Source organism: Sinocyclocheilus grahami, unplaced genomic scaffold, assembly GCF_001515645.1.
Source record: "Sinocyclocheilus grahami isolate Dianchi unplaced genomic scaffold, SAMN03320097.WGS_v1.1 scaffold17.1, whole genome shotgun sequence".
Lineage (NCBI taxonomy): Eukaryota > Metazoa > Chordata > Actinopteri > Cypriniformes > Cyprinidae > Sinocyclocheilus > Sinocyclocheilus grahami.
The window spans coordinates 2991328-3010314 of record NW_015505196.1 but is presented as its reverse complement, the minus strand read 5'-3'; the positions used below and the strand labels follow the sequence as shown (position 1 = coordinate 3010314).

Below are 18987 nucleotides of genomic sequence, written 5' to 3'. Positions count from 1 at the left end.
TATGTCCCTATTTAGGTATTAATTTGTATATATTTTATGAATATCTGAACATACAAAACATCAAAAGAACAGGGTATCTGCTTGTAAACAAATACATTTTATTCTAGCTTCATGCATTTTTTAAACACTTGAATGTGGATAAGTTTCATAAATAAAAAATAAAGAACATTTTGAACAAAAAGCTGAAAAAAGACTATGAATTGGATTCAGAATGATAATCAACACGTAGATAAAGTCGATCAACACCCCAAAGCTTGACAGTTATCAATACCTCTTCATTGGTCGACATTTTATTCCATAATGTTACATAGTTTTGCTACTGTTTTATGTCTGATGATCGTGTTAGAATACACGTGGAAGCATCTGTTGTTTCGGTTTCTTCTTCACTTGTGTTTTTTGGAAATTCTGTACAGAAGATGTGTACTAGCGCCCCCTACAGTATAACAATGAAAACACGGATTCTAGGAGCACAATTATAGCTATAATATATTTAGACTTTTTCTCAGTTTAAGTCAAGTATACTTAAATATCATTTTAAGTATATTTCTGAGAACTACATAAAGCCCATTTCTGAGAAGTACATAAAAAGTAGACTAAAAGTACACTTTCCTATTTTTAGTTTAAAAGAAGTATACTAATAGCACACTTGAATAAACTTCTTTTTCGTAAGGGTTGCTATCATGCCTGCTGTTCATATTCATTGTAAAGTTTTCTTTTGCATTTTCAGAAGCTTCTCCATCAAACGTAGTCCTCAGAGCTTGTTTTCTTCTGTCTCAGCTCCTCTTTCTCTTTCAGGAAGTGCAATTTTTCCGCCTCAGTCGCTTACTTGATGTTAAACATCTTATTGGTGTGGTGTTGCCCACCATTCCCAGTGACTATTTTTTCAATCTGTATAAACAACTGAATGACCTGTTTAGGATTTTGTTCTTCCTTATTAAACACATGGAATCTTCCACTGCAAGTTTTGATGAAACTGAACAGTTTGGGGCTGTTACGCACAAATGTGTGAATGTTTTGTCCTCCAGATGATCTACATGAGTGAACAGTGCCATTGTGGATGTGGAGGATTCCTCACCAATTTTTTTTTTAATAATTCTAACTGCATGTTCATTGAGAAGTACATAAAAAGTAGACTAAAAGTACACTTTCCTATTTTTAGTTTAAAAGAAGTATACTAATAGCACACTTGAATAAACTTCTTTTTCGTAAGGGTTGCTATCATGCCTGCTGTTCATATTCATTGTAAAGTTTTCTTTTGCATTTTCAGAAGCTTCTCCATCAAGCGTAGTCCTCAGAGCTTGTTTTCTTCTGTCTCAGCTCCTCTTTCAGTGCCATTGTGGATGTGGAGGATTCCTCACCAATTTTTTTTAAATAATTCTAACTGCATGTTCATCTGTATATCTGCCCAATTGAATTACAACTAAGAAGACACGTGGACCAGGAGCAGAGAGAGGAACATAGCGTTTAATCCTGTCAATTACTTAATCTACAGTTAGGCTGGTATCAAACAGACCTGGAGAGTCAAGGACGAATACTTTTCTGCCTTTTATTTGTTTCATTATATTTTTCACATTATCCAGTCACAGAGGAGGAACTCTCTGATTTAAAATGTTTGTAACAAACATATTGATGATGAAACAGATGTTATACCCAAGTCCAGCTCTGCCTTGGGCAGACTCCGCTCATCAGTGTGGGAACAAAAGAGAGTCAAGGACGAATACTTTTCTGCCTTTTATTTGTTTCATTATATTTTTCACATTATCCAGTCAGAGAGGAGGAACTCTCTGATTTAAAATGTTTGTAACAAACATATTGATGATGAAACAGATGTTATACCCAAGTCCAGCTCTGCCTTGGGCAGACTCCGCTCATCAGTGTGGGAACAAAAGGGGATCAGCTTGACCACCAAGCTGAAAGTCTACAGAGCAGTTGTTCTGTCTGCCCTCCTTTACGCATCTGAAACTTGGACAGTCTAACATGCCAAGAAGCTGAATCACTTCAGAGAGCACTTGCAGAGAGCACCCCAGATCATTTGATGTGCCCATTCCATCAGAGACATTTCCAGGCTCGGATTGGCCACACCAGCCATCTGCAAACCCATGTTTCCCTTTCCTAGATGACATTGGATGAAGTTGGTCATCTTAATAAAAGGACGAACACATTTTGATGTTGTATAATGAGGCTCGGATGCATATTGTATGCATGGCAAGCTGTTGTCTCGTTTGCAAGTTTTGCAAGTTTTATTTGTGTAAATGTAACTTATTATAATTTGGATCCTTGCAGCTTACAATTACTACAAAAGGCTGGTTCCCCAGTACTTCACAAAACCATTGTAGAGGACAGCAGTCAAACAGGGTGGCAATTCCCTTTCACATTTGTGGAGAACAGAAAAGCTAATTGGCCTCCCCATTTTCAGGACCTTCTGTACAGACTTCAGGACATTCATCTTTAAGGCTCTTAGATCTGTGTGTTCCAGAAAAGAACCTTCTCAGTGCTCCAGGAGTTCAGCAATCCATAGTACTTCATGTTCAAGACTGTTTAAATAGAAATCAACTCCTTCATCCCACTGTAACATGGCCCAGCACAACCAGTGGATGACGGTGCCACCATCAGACCCATCATGTAACCAGACGGAGCGTAAATGTCACTTTACCAAACATCTTTCCAGAGACATTGGAATTAAATAGTAAGAAGAAAGAGTCTTCTAACATTCTCACACTCAGATTAAGTGACATGTGACCAAAACTTGCGATATTTATTTGATGTAACCTGTGAGAACTACTACATCAGTGGTACCTGCCAATTATTTCATCAGTGATGCCCAATTTCCATTATGCCCACCCATTATCCATACATTTACAGCACTCATTTCCGGAATTCAAATCTGCAAATAGCCTCCAAATAGCAAAGGATGCCTATTATTCCAAAATATAAATCTGATCAAACTATCTTATCAAACTAGTTTATCAAAATATTTCTACACTAAACCTACGATTACATAATACACTCTCTGTGATGTACTTCGTTGATCCCTCTTATGTGAAAGGTTTGATCTTCCTTTTCTCTATAAGGGAGAGTTTGTTTACTAAAATATTAAAATATGTAATTATGTCAAATAATATTTTTAATATTTCTTGTGTTTTCATGATTCATTGCAAAACCTTATACAGTAAAGTAAGACAAGTACTTGAGGTCACAAGGTGTGTGTGTGTATATATATATATATATATATATATAGTAGGATCTCACACACAAAAAAAAATCTCAAGTACAACTTATATAGAACACAAAAAATGAAAGCAGTCCTTCACATTTATATAGAGCTTGCAATAAAAGAGACATTTCTCAGACATTTTACTTACACCTTCATATACCCACCTTCAAATTATTAAACTTTAATATTCACCAGAATGTACAGCGTAAACATGCTTTGTTTCTATTTATTAATAACTCTTTGTAAAGTAAATTTCAAATATACAATCTATAAATCATGAGATTTTTCTATATCCTCTTTCCCTAGCCACATGGTCTGTTTTCACTTAGGTCACCAGAAGAATTTGAAGAATTTGCTTACTGCTTTAATCAAAGAACTGACCAAGTGGATCAAGAATGGAAGGTCAATCTCTGCTTGGATTCTTGCCACCTCTCCATATTTATTGTTTAACTTTACTAATGCTTTCTCATAGGCCTCATCCTGAAGTTGAGTCCTCAGAGCTTCTATCTCCCTCTGTCTCTGCTCCTCATTCTCCTTCAGGATACGTTGTTTCTCTTCCTCAATCGCGCTCTCAGCCCTTTCAAGCATCTCACTGGTGTAGTATTGACCACCATTCCCAGTGACCATTTTATCAATCTGGTCGAGCAACTGAGTGACCTGTTCAGGGTTTTGTTCTTTATTGTTGAACACATGGTATCGTCCACTGCATGTTTTGATGAAACTGAGCAGTTTTGGGTTGTCCCGCACAAATGTGTGAATGTTTTTGCCCTCCAGTCAATCTCCATGAACAGTACCATGATGTAATTGGAGGATTCCTCACCAAAAACAGCTTGAATGATTCTAACAGCTTCTGCTTCTTCATCTGTGAATCTGCCCAACTGTATCACAACTAAGAAGACATGTGGACCAGGAGCAGAGAGAGGGATACAGAGTTTAATTCTGTTGACCACCTCATCTTCAGTCAGGCTGGTGTCAAAAAGACCTGGAGAGTCAATGACAGATACTTTTCTGCCATTTATTCTTGCATTATATTTTTCACACTCCCCGGTCACAGAGGAGGATGATATCTCGGATTTAAAAAACTTTTCCCTCAAAATAGTGTTGCCTGTTGCACTTTTCCCCACACCTGTTTTTCCAACCAAAAGAATCCTTAGCTCTTCACCTGGATGTTGCACTGTGCATTGAAAAGAATCATAGGTATTACATGTAATTCAGATGATAATCACTTGCTAATCATTATATACATATGTACACATTTTATACATATGTACTTTACCTATATCACTTGAATCATGAACTGAAACATGATGCTGATGATTTTGTTGACTAAGCATCTAGAAATATTAAACATTTGATCACATTTTTTCATATTTACAATTTTACTTATACAATATGTCTTTTAAAAAAGCAATTTCAAACACATACCTGCACCAATATTGCGGCAGTGACACCTATTATGCCAAGCACTACCAGTATAATGAAGGACTTCTTCAAAGAAAGACTTTGAGATCGTTGTTCCAGGAGAAGTGTCCCGCACAGCTAAAAAGAAAGTCATGATATATATATATATATATATATATATATATATGTGACCCTGGACCACAACACCAGTCTTAAGTCGCTTGGGAATATTTTTAGAAATAGCCAAAAAAACATTGTATGGGTCAAAATCATCGATTTTTCTTTTATGCCAAAAATCATTAGGATATTAAGTAAAGATCATGTTCCATGAAGATATTTTGTAAATTTACTACTGTAAATCTATCAAAACGTAATTTTTGATTAGTAATATGCATTGCTAAGAACTTCATTTGGACAACTTTAAAAGCGATTTTCTCAGTATTTTGATTTTTTTGGGGGCCCGTATTCACAAAACATCTTATGGCTAAAAGTAGCTCATAACTCGCCAATTTAGGAGAAAATCTTTAAAATAATGGGCGTGTCAGTCCTAAATTTAGGACTCCTCAATTTTTGCTCTAAGAGTATTTCACAAAGCATTTCAGCAGTAAAACTAGCTCCTAAATCTGTGAAAGGTTAGGAGTAGTGAAGAGGACTCCTAAGTCACTAAGACCAATCCTAAAATGGCTGTTGCCAGCAATCTACCTCGGAATGTAATCATTTTAGAAACATTTGACGATAATGAACTTTTAAAAAGGTATATCGCCTTAATCACGGGGGTATTATGACTGTTGTAGAACTTGTCGGGGACAATTTTGCTTTGATTAGCCTATATCCTTGTTTTCATTAACCAGTTGGGCAAGAAGTAACAGCTCCTCTTGCGTCCAGTTTGGTTTTCTTTTACGTTTGCATGTCTTACTATCAGCCATGATTATTCCACTCTGTTAATTAAAAGGCTGTTTATATGCATATTCACTAATTGTTTTTCAAGAAGCATACATGTAAGAGGCTGACAATTAGTTGAACATATAGCCTACTTGTTTAATTAGTGACTCATAGCCTGCATTTTAAAATGTTTATTTGAATGTGGCAATTAACATTTTTATTTTTAAACCTTTATTTGATTATGGCAACATAAAATCGTGCTCTACAATATTTCTATGTATAAATCTCTGACAGACACTATCAGTCAATCACTGTGTGCATAGTTAGTAAGCATGCTGACATCATCCATAGCAACAAGGTCAACCCCGCCCTTACTCTTAGCTTAAAGGGTTAGTTCAACCAAAAATGAAAATTCTGTCATTAATTACTCACCCTCATGTCGTTCCAAACCCGTAAGACCTTCGTTCATCTTCGGTACACAAATTAAGATATTTTTGATGAAATGTGAGAGCTCTCAGACCCTGCACAGACAGCAACGCAACTGTAATGTTCCCAGGTCCAGAAACGTAGTAAGGACATCGGTAAAACAGTCCATGTGACATCAGTGGCTCAACTTCAGTTTTGCAAAGCTGTGAGAATACGTTTTGAGCACAAAGAAAACAAAAATGACATAATTTGTTCAACAATTCTTCTCCCCCGACTTACATCTTCCGCAATTTTAAAGAGTATCACAATGCATACGCACGTTTTCCCCTAAACAACGCTGATTACGTCGATTACGCTCTTGGGTACTCTCCAAAATGGAGGAAGACTTAACTCGGGGGAGAAGAATGAACAAAGGTCTTACAGGTTTGGAACAACCTGAGGGTGAGTAATTAATGACAGAATTTTCATTTTGTGTGAACTAACCGTTTAAGACTTCTCTCTAGTCCTTGACTTCTTCAAAGAAAGACTTTGAGATCGTTGTTCCAGGAGAAGTGTCCCGCACAGCTAAAAAGAAAGTCATGATATATATATATATATATATATATATATATATGTGACCCTGGACCACAACACCAGTCTTAAGTCGCTTGGGAATATTTTTAGAAATAGCCAAAAAAACATTGTATGGGTCAAAATCATCGATTTTTCTTTTATGCCAAAAATCATTAGGATATTAAGTAAAGATCATGTTCCATGAAGATATTTTGTAAATTTACTACTGTAAATATATCAAAACGTAATTTTTGATTAGTAATATGCATTGCTAAGAACTTCATTTGGACGATTTTGGACGAAAGCGATTTTCTCAGTATTTTGATTTTTTTGGGGGCCCGTATTCACAAAACATCTTATGGCTAAAAGTAGCTCATAACTCGCCAATTTAGGAGAAAATCTTTAAAATAATGGGCGTGTCAGTCCTAAATTTAGGACTCCTCAATTTTTGCTCTAAGAGTATTTCACAAAGCATTTCAGCAGTAAAACTAGCTCCTAAATCTGTGAAAGGTTAGGAGTAGTGAAGAGGACTCCTAAGTCACTAAGACCAATCCTAAAATGGCTATTGCCAGCAATCTACCTCGGAATGTAATCATTTTAGAAACATTTGACGATAATGAACTTTTAAAAAGGTATATCGCCTTAATCACGGGGGTATTACTATCAGCCATGATTATTCCACTCTGTTAATTAAAAGGCTGTTTATATGCATATTCACAAATTGTTTTTCAAAAAGCATACATGTAAGAGGCTGACAATTAGTTGAACATATAGCCTACTTGTTTAATTAGTGACTCATAGCCTGCATTTTAAAATGTTTATTTGAATGTGGCAATTAACATTTTTATTTTTAAACCTTTATTTGATTATGGCAATAGTGAAGAGGACTCCTAAGTCACTAAGACCAATCCTAAAATGGCTGTTGCCAGCAATCTACCTCGGAATGTAATCATTTTAGAAACATTTGACGATAATGAACTTTTAAAAAGGTATATCGCCTTAATCACGGGGGTATTATGACTGTTGTAGAACTTGTCGGGGACAATTTTGCTTTGATTAGCCTATATCCTTGTTTTCATTAACCAGTTGGGCAAGAAGTAACAGCTCCTCTTGCGTCCAGTTTGGTTTTCTTTTACGTTTGCATGTCTTACTATCAGCCATGATTATTCCACTCTGTTAATTAAAAGGCTGTTTATATGCATATTCACTAATTGTTTTTCAAGAAGCATACATGTAAGAGGCTGACAATTAGTTGAACATATAGCCTACTTGTTTAATTAGTGACTCATAGCCTGCATTTTAAAATGTTTATTTGAATGTGGCAATTAACATTTTTATTTTTAAACCTTTATTTGATTATGGCAACATAAAATCGTGCTCTACAATATTTCTATGTATAAATCTCTGACAGACACTATCAGTCAATCACTGTGTGCATAGTTAGTAAGCATGCTGACATCATCCATAGCAACAAGGTCAACCCCGCCCTTACTCTTAGCTTAAAGGGTTAGTTCAACCAAAAATGAAAATTCTGTCATTAATTACTCACCCTCATGTCGTTCCAAACCCGTAAGACCTTCGTTCATCTTCGGTACACAAATTAAGATATTTTTGATGAAATGTGAGAGCTCTCAGACCCTGCACAGACAGCAACGCAACTGTAATGTTCCCAGGTCCAGAAACGTAGTAAGGACATCGGTAAAACAGTCCATGTGACATCAGTGGCTCAACTTCAGTTTTGCAAAGCTGTGAGAATACGTTTTGAGCACAAAGAAAACAAAAATGACATAATTTGTTCAACAATTCTTCTCCCCCGACTTACATCTTCCGCAATTTTAAAGAGTATCACAATGCATACGCACGTTTTCCCCTAAACAACGCTGATTACGTCGATTACGCTCTTGGGTACTCTCCAAAATGGAGGAAGACTTAACTCGGGGGAGAAGAATGAACAAAGGTCTTACAGGTTTGGAACAACCTGAGGGTGAGTAATTAATGACAGAATTTTCATTTTGTGTGAACTAACCGTTTAAGACTTCTCTCTAGTCCTTAGTAAAAGTTTGTCTCAGCAGCTTTGAGCTCTCAGACCCTGCACAGACAGCAACGCAACTGTAATGTTCCCAGGTCCAGAAACGTAGTAAGGACATCGGTAAAACAGTCCATGTGACATCAGTGGCTCAACTTCAGTTTTGCAAAGCTGTGAGAATACGTTTTGAGCACAAAGAAAACAAAAATGACATAATTTGTTCAACAATTCTTCTCCCCCGACTTACGTCTTCCGCAATTTTAAAGAGTATCACAATGCATACGCACGTTTTCCCCTAAACAACGCTGATTACGTCGATTACGCTCTTGGGTACTCTCCAAAATGGAGGAAGACTTAACTCGGGGGAGAAGAATGAACAAAGGTCTTACAGGTTTGGAACAACCTGAGGGTGAGTAATTAATGACAGAATTTTCATTTTGGGTGAACTAACCGTTTAAGACTTCTCTCTAGTCCTTAGTAAAAGTTTGTCTCGGCAGCTTTGTGAATTGGTTTTAAGAGAAAACTCTTAGCTAAAAACTTTTACTGCTATTTAGGAGAACTCTTAGTGGTAAGATAAAATGTTTTGTGAATACGGGCCCAGATCTCTGGGTGGAGCACTGGCTGTCAGACTCCTTGTGCAAACAAAAATCTCACTTTCAAATATATATTTGAAAAAGCAGGGGGGGGGGAATTATTCATCTAAAATAAATGATGATCAAAAATAAATAAAGGCATGGTATTAGTTTCCTAGTTTTATTGTGATTTTCATGTAATAAAAAGCTAAATACTGTTAGTAGCCTATTAATAAACAGAATTGACGTTGACACTTTTTGAGCATTCTGGTATTATTTAACTAAGTTACTATCATATTTTTAAAAAGTAAGATACTGCGATTCTCTTTGCAAATGTGCTTGTGAGAGTCTCCTACTAAGCCATATTCTTCAACTTAAATTACATGTGGAACGACGCTGGTTATTAGTGTTTCGCAAAAACAGCTTGTGTAGGTCAGTGGAAACAGGCACATATACAGCCGCAGCGCTGTGTGTCGCTGCTGAGCTCGTCTGCGGCTTTATCTCGACTTAAAGGAGACGCAACAAAGAGCGACAGCAGTGGGCCCTGCTAACAGCGTGGCTTACTATAGCTTTAAGAACTTAAAATAGGGTCTGGGTCTTTAAAATTAATTTTGCAGTTATTATAGAGATTATAGACTAAGTTTTCTATTTATACAACTTACATTTGTGTACAAGGTTTGCAAAGAGAAGTAAGAGCGTCCATTGAAATATGTTTGACAATTGGATCAGTGCCTTTAGCAACCCAACATTTTTCACATTTTATGCCTCCTGTTTATTTGAAGCCGTTGCATTTTGTTGAGCATTTTTGAGGCGTCCTGGAGTACGAGAAAACAAGTTTAGCGGTGATGGAGCCGCAGCTCTCGAACAACAAAGAGGAGGTGGAGAATGAGGCGGCCCTGGAGAAATCCGCGGGGCAGAGTACCTCATCCACCCCGTGCAGGGCATTCAGAGGACGGGGCGACGGGTGTCTGACGACCGAAGGGACTTGCCCACCCGAGACAAACGGAGCTGCGCCGAGCGTGGCGGGATCCGGGCGGGTTTTACGGGACAGGTCAACGCGAGCTATTCCCGTGTGGAGGCAGAGCGATATCGGGGAGGACCGAGGTGAAGTGACACGCGACGCTGCGGCGAATCGCCGGAGGAAAGCGAAGTGCCCGCGGCGCAGGAAGAGCGCAGCAGCCGCTCAGGGTTCATCTTATGCGGCCAGAGACTTCAGCGGCGAGTGTGACCTTCCGGATGAGTATGTGCGCCTTTTGAGTCTCTAATATACATGAGATGTTTTAGAGCACAATAACAAGGCCTCGCTTGTGCAGGTCCTAATAATAAGGCATGGCATTTCTGTGCTAATTTCACACATTTAGGCGTGATGCTGACAGACTGCAGTGTTTACGTTTGCAATAGTGAAAGCAGATGTGTTTCTAAGAGAGTAGTTAGGCAAAATAAATCACGCTCTCTTTGACACTGAAAGGATGATCTGAAAGATGAGACGTGATAAATAAATCAGCCTGTTTCTCCGTCTTATGACAGGTTTGAAGAAAACAAGGATGCGCTGGTTAATCGAGGTACTTTAAATGGCATTTATTTTGTTAATGAGCATCTAAAGGAGGCTGTATGTGGCCAGCCGTTTTATTAGTTTTCTGTCATTTCTATTTAAAAAAACTTGACTATTCCAAAAGTGACTATTCATTAGAAACTAGTACGTATTCTAATAGTTACATTTGAATTATGAATAACAATTATTAAATTGAATTGTTATTGTTAACAAATAACGTTTTTGCCATTAAATTCTGTTAAGCTTTATGACTGAAGTATACCAACTATAGTATAGATATCAAGTATTCACTTTCGACTACTTTGTGTTACAGTTTGGCTAGTAACTATTAGGTTCTAGTACTTTATTTCTTTGTAACTAGTGACTTTCCCCAATAGTAACCATCTATTTTAGCTTTACGGGTAGTTATTTATTTGATATACTAGTACCTGTATTATCATAAACAATGACTAGTCAGAATAGCTGCTGTATAGTTCAAATTAAACCTGTTACTACTAGTTATAATTGGGACACAATTTGAAATAAATTAACTTTTCCACGACATTCGAATTTATTGAGATGCACCTGTACTAGTAGCAATAGTAAGTAGGTACTAGTGTGTATTTAATTAGTACTTGTAAAACTGGAATCGATACCAGCAGCCATGACTGCTGGCAACCATTGGAATACAAACTATATAGAACTATAAAATAGGTAGTGAATAGTTATCTGAATATCTGTAACTACAATAAGGCTCACTTTAACATTAGTTAACATTCATCGATCTCAGTTAGTATAAATTTAAATATTTACTAATACTGTACGTTATTAAAATTAAAGGCTTTATATGTTAATATTATTTTATGGGCCTGAGCTAATATGAATGAATAATGAACAGTTGTACTTTTAAGTAATGTTAACAAAGTAGTAAATGTGTTAAGGAACCTTATTGTAAAGTATTACTTAATATTTAAGTCACATTGCCATAGAATTCTTTGGCAAAAATCGCAATATGTAACCAGTAAGAGCTAGTTATTATTGGGATATTGACTATTAGCAAAGAAATACATACTAGTATTTAATGAATATGTACTAGTGACAAACTGAATAGATGTACTCACTTTAGGAATAAGTACTAGTATCTAACATACTAATAATTAAAAGTACAAAAACCTATAAAGAGATACTCGTTAGTTTTAAGGAATAAATGCTAAAGCAGTTTGCCTTAGGATGTGATCTGATTCTGCTTCATGTGACTGTGTTCTCTTCCAGCGGCCCGCGGCAGACAGGTGCGCTCAGGGGCCCGCACCTGCCGGGGCTCGCCTAGGACTGTGTTTAAAATTGAACCAGAAATGGACATTGACTATGGTACGCTGCTGAGCTTTTAATGTAGTAGACTGAACAGGTCCACTACAAATGCTTGATCAAATACACACCACAAAAATATATAAATAACTATAATGGTTGCAAATTTTGCTTGCAGTGGAGGCCAATAAAGCGGTCGAAAAGACAGGAACAAGGTGATTGCACATTTATCATGAGAACACATGGACACTTTCTCATGAAAGACCCCATGAAATCAAAGTTGGAGTTTTGTGTTTTATATGCATTTAATATGCATAGCATTTCTATTCCATGAAAAAATGGGCCAAAACTATCTTGCATTACCTAATGTGTTCAAATTTCTGTCCTCCATTTAGCAAAAGCCGGTAGTGCATCTTCATTTACGCTGTGACGTCAACTTAAGGCTATTGGCTGTTTGTTAAAAAAAAAAAGACAAGACCAGTTTCAATACTGGAAAAAAAACAGTGCTCGTCAAGCCATTTTGTGGGGTCTTTGAAGACACTGATGGCTGCTAGTGTTTTGGAGTTGGTCTAACAAGCCCTATGTTTGTTAACTGCCATATTTTAGTGTGGAGAAAAAGGAAGAGGAGAGCATGGATGATGATGTTATAGAAGAGGAAGAGTGTCCATTTGTGGATGATCCAAATGATGAAACCTACCGACCCCATTCACACAGGTAATGTTGTACCTTGTGTACATATACTGATTGTAGTCATTTGGAATTGACATTAATATGGCTTGAACGTTGTTAAAACCTCTTAGAAATGACAGACATCTGATGTTGTGTTATAGCATGATTACAGTAATCAGTTAATGATAAAATGAAAGTTATTAATTATTCGGACTATCACGGAAAACCTGTAAATATCAGGGAATTATAAAATTGTGATTTCCAGAAAAAAGACAAGACCAGTTTCAATACTGGAAAAAAAACAGTGCTCGTCAAGCCATTTTGTGGGGTCTTTGAAGACACTGATGGCTGCTAGTGTTTTGGAGTTGGTCTAACAAGCCCTATGTTTGTTAACTGCCATATTTTAGTGTGGAGAAAAAGGAAGAGGAGAGCATGGATGATGATGTTATAGAAGAGGAAGAGTGTCCATTTGTGGATGATCCAAATGATGAAACCTACCGACCCCATTCACACAGGTAATGTTGTACCTTGTGTACATATACTGATTGTAGTCATTTGGAATTGACATTAATATGGCTTGAACGTTGTTAAAACCTCTTCGAAATGACAGACATCTGATGTTGTGTTATAGCATGATTACAGTAATCAGTTAATGATAAAATTAAAGTTATTAATTATTCGGACTATCACGGAAAACCTGTAAATATCAGGGAATTATAAAATTGTGATTTCCAGGCTAAGAAAAGTAATTGAAATATCATAAAAGGTCACCATAAAGACAATTTCTATATAAAACAGTAGTTTTTCTAGTCATGGTCATCAAAAGCACATTTCTGTTTGTGAGAAAATTGTCAGTTCTTTGTTGATTATGCATGCCTTTTGTTAAGCATTGAAGAAAAGTTCTGTAATTATTGTATGGAAATACTAAGGGTGTTGGGTGGTGTTCTAAATATGCATGCTGTAAGTGTCCCGCTTAATGTAGCATGTACAATGATACTGCCTAGAGTGTCTTGATGAATAATCTAACCCTGTAAAGTTATTGCATTGGTGCTTTGCATACATGTATGTTTTCTTTAAGAAAATTTAAATAGAGTGATTAAAAAAATATGGAAAGATTTAGAAACACTGCTTTATTATTTCAGTCGTGTATTAGATTATGTATGCTGATTATGGCATGTTGCCAATGTTTTTTTTGTTCAACAGTGAGGAAGAAGACACCGTCAGCAGTGATGAAGATGCATTTAGAGATGATGCGAATGACCAGAGCTATGATCCTAAGTATGAGAAGTGTGTTTTTCTGTGTGTCTTCTAAATGTCTCGTCTCCTATGCCTTCTACATTTCTGTTGTATTTCTGTACAGGGAAATTCCTAAATTGAGGTGCAGACCCCATACTAGACTGACGGAGAAGAAAGACAAAGCTACAATGCAAGAGACTGCAACAGAGCAAGAGACCGAGATAAAAACTGAGGGAGGGGAGAGCACAGATGTGCAGACCGCTGCTGAAGTTGAGGAAGGTGCCGAGCCACCCAGGAAGTGAGTCAGTGATGTTGTTTTGCATGTTTGTGATGGAAACACAACTTGACACCCCTGCAACAAAATGTTTACTCATTAGGTTTACAGTCTCACTCACACATTCTCACTTAAACACTGATAAACAAATATTAACCATCAGACTTTCTTGTTTTTTGTCTTAGAAGAGGGCGAAGAAGGAAAGATGATAAAAGCCCTCGTCTTCCCAAAAGAAGGTAACAAAGCATCTCACATTGAATGCTGAAAACAGTCCTAAAACATGAGTAGAGCTCTATCCATCTCCCTTTTTATTTAGAATACAAAAATTTGCATGACTATTTATATATTAAATAAATAATATATAATTTTTTTGTAGTATCTGCTGGCTGGAAAGTGTTTACAAAGCTTTTGTAAATAAAGTCTGAATTCTTGGGATCATTTAAAAAAAAAAAAACTCACTGAAATTTATAATAGGTCATGGAAATTCATTGAAATTTCTATAGTCATTACTTTTTATATATATATTTTTTGGTCTAAAAAAAATGCTGTGTTTAGTGCAAAAAAAAATTTTAGTTCTCACAAACCAATGAAAAAATCATGGAAAATTAAAATTAATCGCAAGTGTTGCAATCCTGATTATGGCTATAATATATAACAGTGTATGATATATACAGGTGCATCTCAATAAATTAGAATGTCGTGGAAAAGTTCATTTATTTCAGTAATTCAACTCAAATTGTGAAACTCGTGTATTAAATAATCAATGCACACATCTTAAACTACTTCAGTCTGTGTGCATTGAATTTATTTAATACACAAGTTTCACAATTTGAGTTGAATTACTGAAATAAATGAACTTTTCCACGACATTCTAATTTATTGAGATGCACCTGTATAATATAACATGACATATTTTATACTTATTCAAGTTTGGGACAATCAAATTACTTTTTTTTTTTTTCTTTTTTTTTTTTACAGATGTGTTGAAATAATTTTTTGTAATAAGTGACAGCATGCCACAATTTAATTTGTAACTGGAAGATTCCTTTACATATATATACATATATATATATTTAATTTGTAACTGGAAGATTCCTTTACATATATATATATATGTATGTGTGTGTGTATGTGTATATATATATATATATATATATATATGTGTGTGTGTGTATATATATATATATTCCTATTTTAAATGGTGATCATTTGTTCTTGTTCTCAGGAAAAAGCCGCCGGTGCAGTATGTGCGTTGTGAAATGGAAGGATGTGGTACAGTGCTGGCCCATCCGCGTTACTTACAGGTACAAATGCAAACTAGTGTTTCCCTCACTGACTGACACCTGACACACAGTTTAGACCTGAAACCTTTCTGTTGTCTTTCTCTCATGCAGCATCACATTAAGTACCAACACATGATGAAGAAGAAGTACGTCTGCCCTCATCCCTCATGCGGACGACTCTTCCGCCTGCAGAAACAACTACTGCGGCATGCCAAGCACCACACCGGTAAGATAAACACTTCCAGTGTAAAGCTTGAAATAGTTATCGTGAAGTGTCTTTGGTTGGGTGGCTTTTTTAAAGTACAGTCTGTTTCAGATCAGAGAGACTATATCTGTGAGTTCTGTGCTCGTGCCTTCAAGAGCTCTCACAACCTGGCTGTGCATCGAATGATACACACCGGAGAGAAACCACTGCAGTAAGTCGAATCTCTGCTGCTTACACACTACACGGCATACTTTTACTTATCCAGCTGAGAAGACTAAGTACAGGCACTTGATCATTTTTGTAAAACAAACACTAACAGGAAATCAGGTTTTGTATCTTCTGAAGGGATTAATTTTGTGATGATGACCAGCTGACTGTTAATTATCCTGCTTATTACATGGCTACTTAACAAATAAAAAATGATATTAAAGGGATAGTTCACCCAAAAATGAAAATTCTGTCATTAATTACACACCCTCATGTTGTTCCAAACCCGTAAGCCCTTCGTTGATCTTCGACAAATTAAGATATTTTTTGATGAAATCTGAGCGCTCTCTGACCCTCCGTAGACAGCAATGCAACTGCAATGTTCCCAGGTCCAGAAACGTAGCAGGGACATCAGTAAAATAGTTGTAATGAGTGTTGTTTATGTTCAGCATGCGCACGCTGTCTACTGAACATAAACAACTCGGATTACGTTCTGGGGTACTCTCCAAAATGGCAGAAGACGGTAACTCGGAGAGAAGAATTGTTGAATAAATTGTTTTTATTGTTTTCTTTATGCACAAAAAGTATTCTCGTAGCTTTGTAAAATTACGGTTGAACCACATCGACTGTTTTATCGATGTCCTTGCTACGTTTCTGGACCTGGGAACATTACAGTTGCGTTGCTGTCTAAAGCCGCATAATTTCACCATATTCACAGTATTTGGCAAAATAAAAGCTTGATGGTTTAACTTTTAAAAATGACAAAATTAAGACATGAAAATTAGTACTGTCATTAGGATATATCAAATAATTATTTTTCATAAGTACTTTTTTTTAACAATGAAATAGTATTACTATTAAATAGTATAATACAAAACAGTATTACTATGATAATGTTTAATATTTTAATTTAATAATATTATTTTACAAGTATATTGATAGATAATCAGTGTTTTGGGTCAAATTGTCCAGCCCTACAAAAAAGCAAAGCAAACCTGAAGGTCTTTTTTTTTTTATTTTTTTTATTGCATTTAAACACAATCAGTTTTTTTTTTCATAAAATCCCAATTAGCTTTTATCCCCAAATCATGCATTCATTTTATCCTAGAATGCATGCATAATTATTAGAACCGTTGATATTTTGATCATATTTTTTCCTAAGCACATTTTATAAATACCAAACAATATCAATCTTAATAACTGCTATTGATTTTGTATAAAATCATTTGTAAATTGCTGTTAAACCAAGAATTAAACCACCAGAAACCCCAGTGCCACTTAATATGAATAATAAGCTGAAGTCTCATGAAATACATGAAAGCTGATTTTTTTTTTTTACGTTTTATGCACAACTGGGTGTTCTTCACTTCCAGCTCTCATTAACAAATATATATCATTTATAAATGATTACATACAAAATTAAGTCATTATTAAGAAAATGTGGAGCAAACATGGAGGAGCAAAACATAACGGACAGTTCAGGCAGCCAAATCCAGCTTGTTCTGATGTAGAGAAGGAAGGATGTTGAAGGTGAAACATGGAAGATAGTGAGATGACCGTTATTTGTCACGCTCCTACATGCCCTGAAGTGAAATGTATAAATATTGTATGTAATTGCTTTAACTTTTGGTTGCTTTGTGGAAATGTCAGTACCAGGGAGACGGTTTTAGTTGACTTTTACACACAAAAAATGGCACACTTCCAATTTGACATTGTATAATAGTCAGATAAAACGCAAGATCTCCACTGTTGTTATTTCGCGGATCTATAAAAAAGAAATTACAGTAAATTTCAAGCATCTCATTTCCTCTCTAGGTGTGAAATCTGTGGTTTCACTTGCCGTCAGAAGGCCTCCCTTAACTGGCACATGAAGAAACACGATGCAGATGCCACATACCAGTTCTCCTGCAGCATCTGCGGCAAGAAGTTTGAAAAGAAGGACAGTGTGGTGGCTCACAAAGCCAAGAGCCACCCTGAGGTGCTCATTGCCGAAGCCCTGGCTGCCAATGCCGGATCCTTCATCACCACTCCTACCGGAGTCACCTCACTGCTGGACACCTCCACAGGCTCCATGCAGACAGAGCAGGTGGTCCCTGAGGCCCAGGGGAGCTCTGCGATACCAGCGGGTCAGGTGGGTCCAGTGATGGTTGTGGATCAGGATCACCCGCTACACAGCATGCAGGTACCGGTGACCCTGGCCTTGTCCTCGACAGAAGAGGAAAACAGTGCTCCTTCACAGCAGACCTCCGCTCACTCTCTGCAGATGCCACTACAGTTCGTCTCGACACAGCAACACCAAATCCAGCAGCTACCCATTCAGCCCTCCACGACCAGCGACACCCAGCAGGCTGCTTTGGTCCAGCAGCTGCCAGTTCAGTCCTACAGCCCTCAATCCCAGATTGTCCACATGGCCTTCAGAGCTCTTCCTCAACAGCAGCTCCCACTGGTTTCTGTCGCACAGCAGCTGCCTCTTCAGACCACCCAGCCACATCAAAACCAGACCCTCTGTAGGCCCCCAAGCCACAACCCGGCTCCCAATACTCCCCTTCTCTCCCAAACTCCGCCCGAGGCGTCTGCTGACCCCCGGAGCGTTTTGGGATTCGGGGGCAATCCTGCCTCCTCATCATCTACATCTCCCCAGTCTTCCACTACTCCTTCAGAGAAGAGACAGGTGGTCTGGGAGGGAGATGGGACTAATGAGAATGGAAGTGGGCTTTGGGAGGTGGGCGGAGAGAGGGAGGAGCCAAACATGACTGACAGTTCAGACGGCCAAATACAGCGTGTTCTGCTGTAGTGAAGGAAGGATTTTGAAGGTGTAACATGGAAGATAGTGAGATGACTGTTATTTGTCACGTTCCTACACACCCTGAAGTTAAATATATAGTCATAACTATATTGTATGTAATCGCATTAACTTTTGGTAGCTTTGTAAAAATGTCTGTACCAGGGAGACTGTGTTTTGAGTTATTGTCATTGTTCATTTTGTTTATAAACAGTTATAGTCCCCTCCAACAACCACATCTGTTTTGTGTGTTTGTGTGAGTGTGTTTTGTGGCTGTAGAGGCTTCCACAGACCTTAATTCACATTAGTCTGTGTGAGTAAAGCCATTTTGTATAAGCAAATTTATGCCATCATGTGGCTTGAATAGGTACTGTAGAAATTAGGGACGCACCCGTATTACAGATAAGCTGATAATTTTCATG

The 18987-nt window shown here is 37.2% G+C and overlaps 1 protein-coding gene and 2 pseudogenes across 4 annotated transcripts; 1 reads left to right on the top strand and 2 right to left on the bottom strand.

The window, feature by feature from the left end:
* Window positions 1-738: 738 nt before the first annotated feature.
* Window positions 739-1602, bottom strand: LOC107552048 (GTPase IMAP family member 7-like; annotated as a pseudogene).
* Window positions 1603-1993: 391 nt separating this feature from the next.
* LOC107552037 (GTPase IMAP family member 4-like) lies at window positions 1994-4678 on the bottom strand (annotated as a pseudogene).
* A 4912-nt stretch (window positions 4679-9590) lies between these two features.
* zfp91 (ZFP91 zinc finger protein, atypical E3 ubiquitin ligase) lies at window positions 9591-18795 on the top strand. 4 transcript variants are annotated; one of them, XM_016232499.1, is made up of 13 exons: window positions 9591-9762; window positions 9856-10313; window positions 10601-10635; window positions 11877-11972; window positions 12088-12124; window positions 12516-12623; window positions 13782-13865; window positions 13939-14112; window positions 14274-14324; window positions 15314-15392; window positions 15483-15597; window positions 15688-15787; window positions 17599-18795. In XM_016232499.1, exons 2-13 carry the CDS (start codon window positions 9919-9921, stop codon window positions 18575-18577), a joined length of 2253 nt encoding a protein of 750 aa, XP_016087985.1. In that variant the 5' UTR covers window positions 9591-9762; window positions 9856-9918; the 3' UTR covers window positions 18578-18795. The 4 variants fall into 4 exon arrangements, with proteins under 4 accessions (XP_016087985.1, XP_016088000.1, XP_016087993.1 ...); XM_016232514.1 differs by having other exon boundaries at window positions 9591-10313; window positions 13782-13856; XM_016232507.1 differs by having other exon boundaries at window positions 9591-10313; window positions 14277-14324.
* Window positions 18796-18987: the final 192 nt, after the last annotated feature.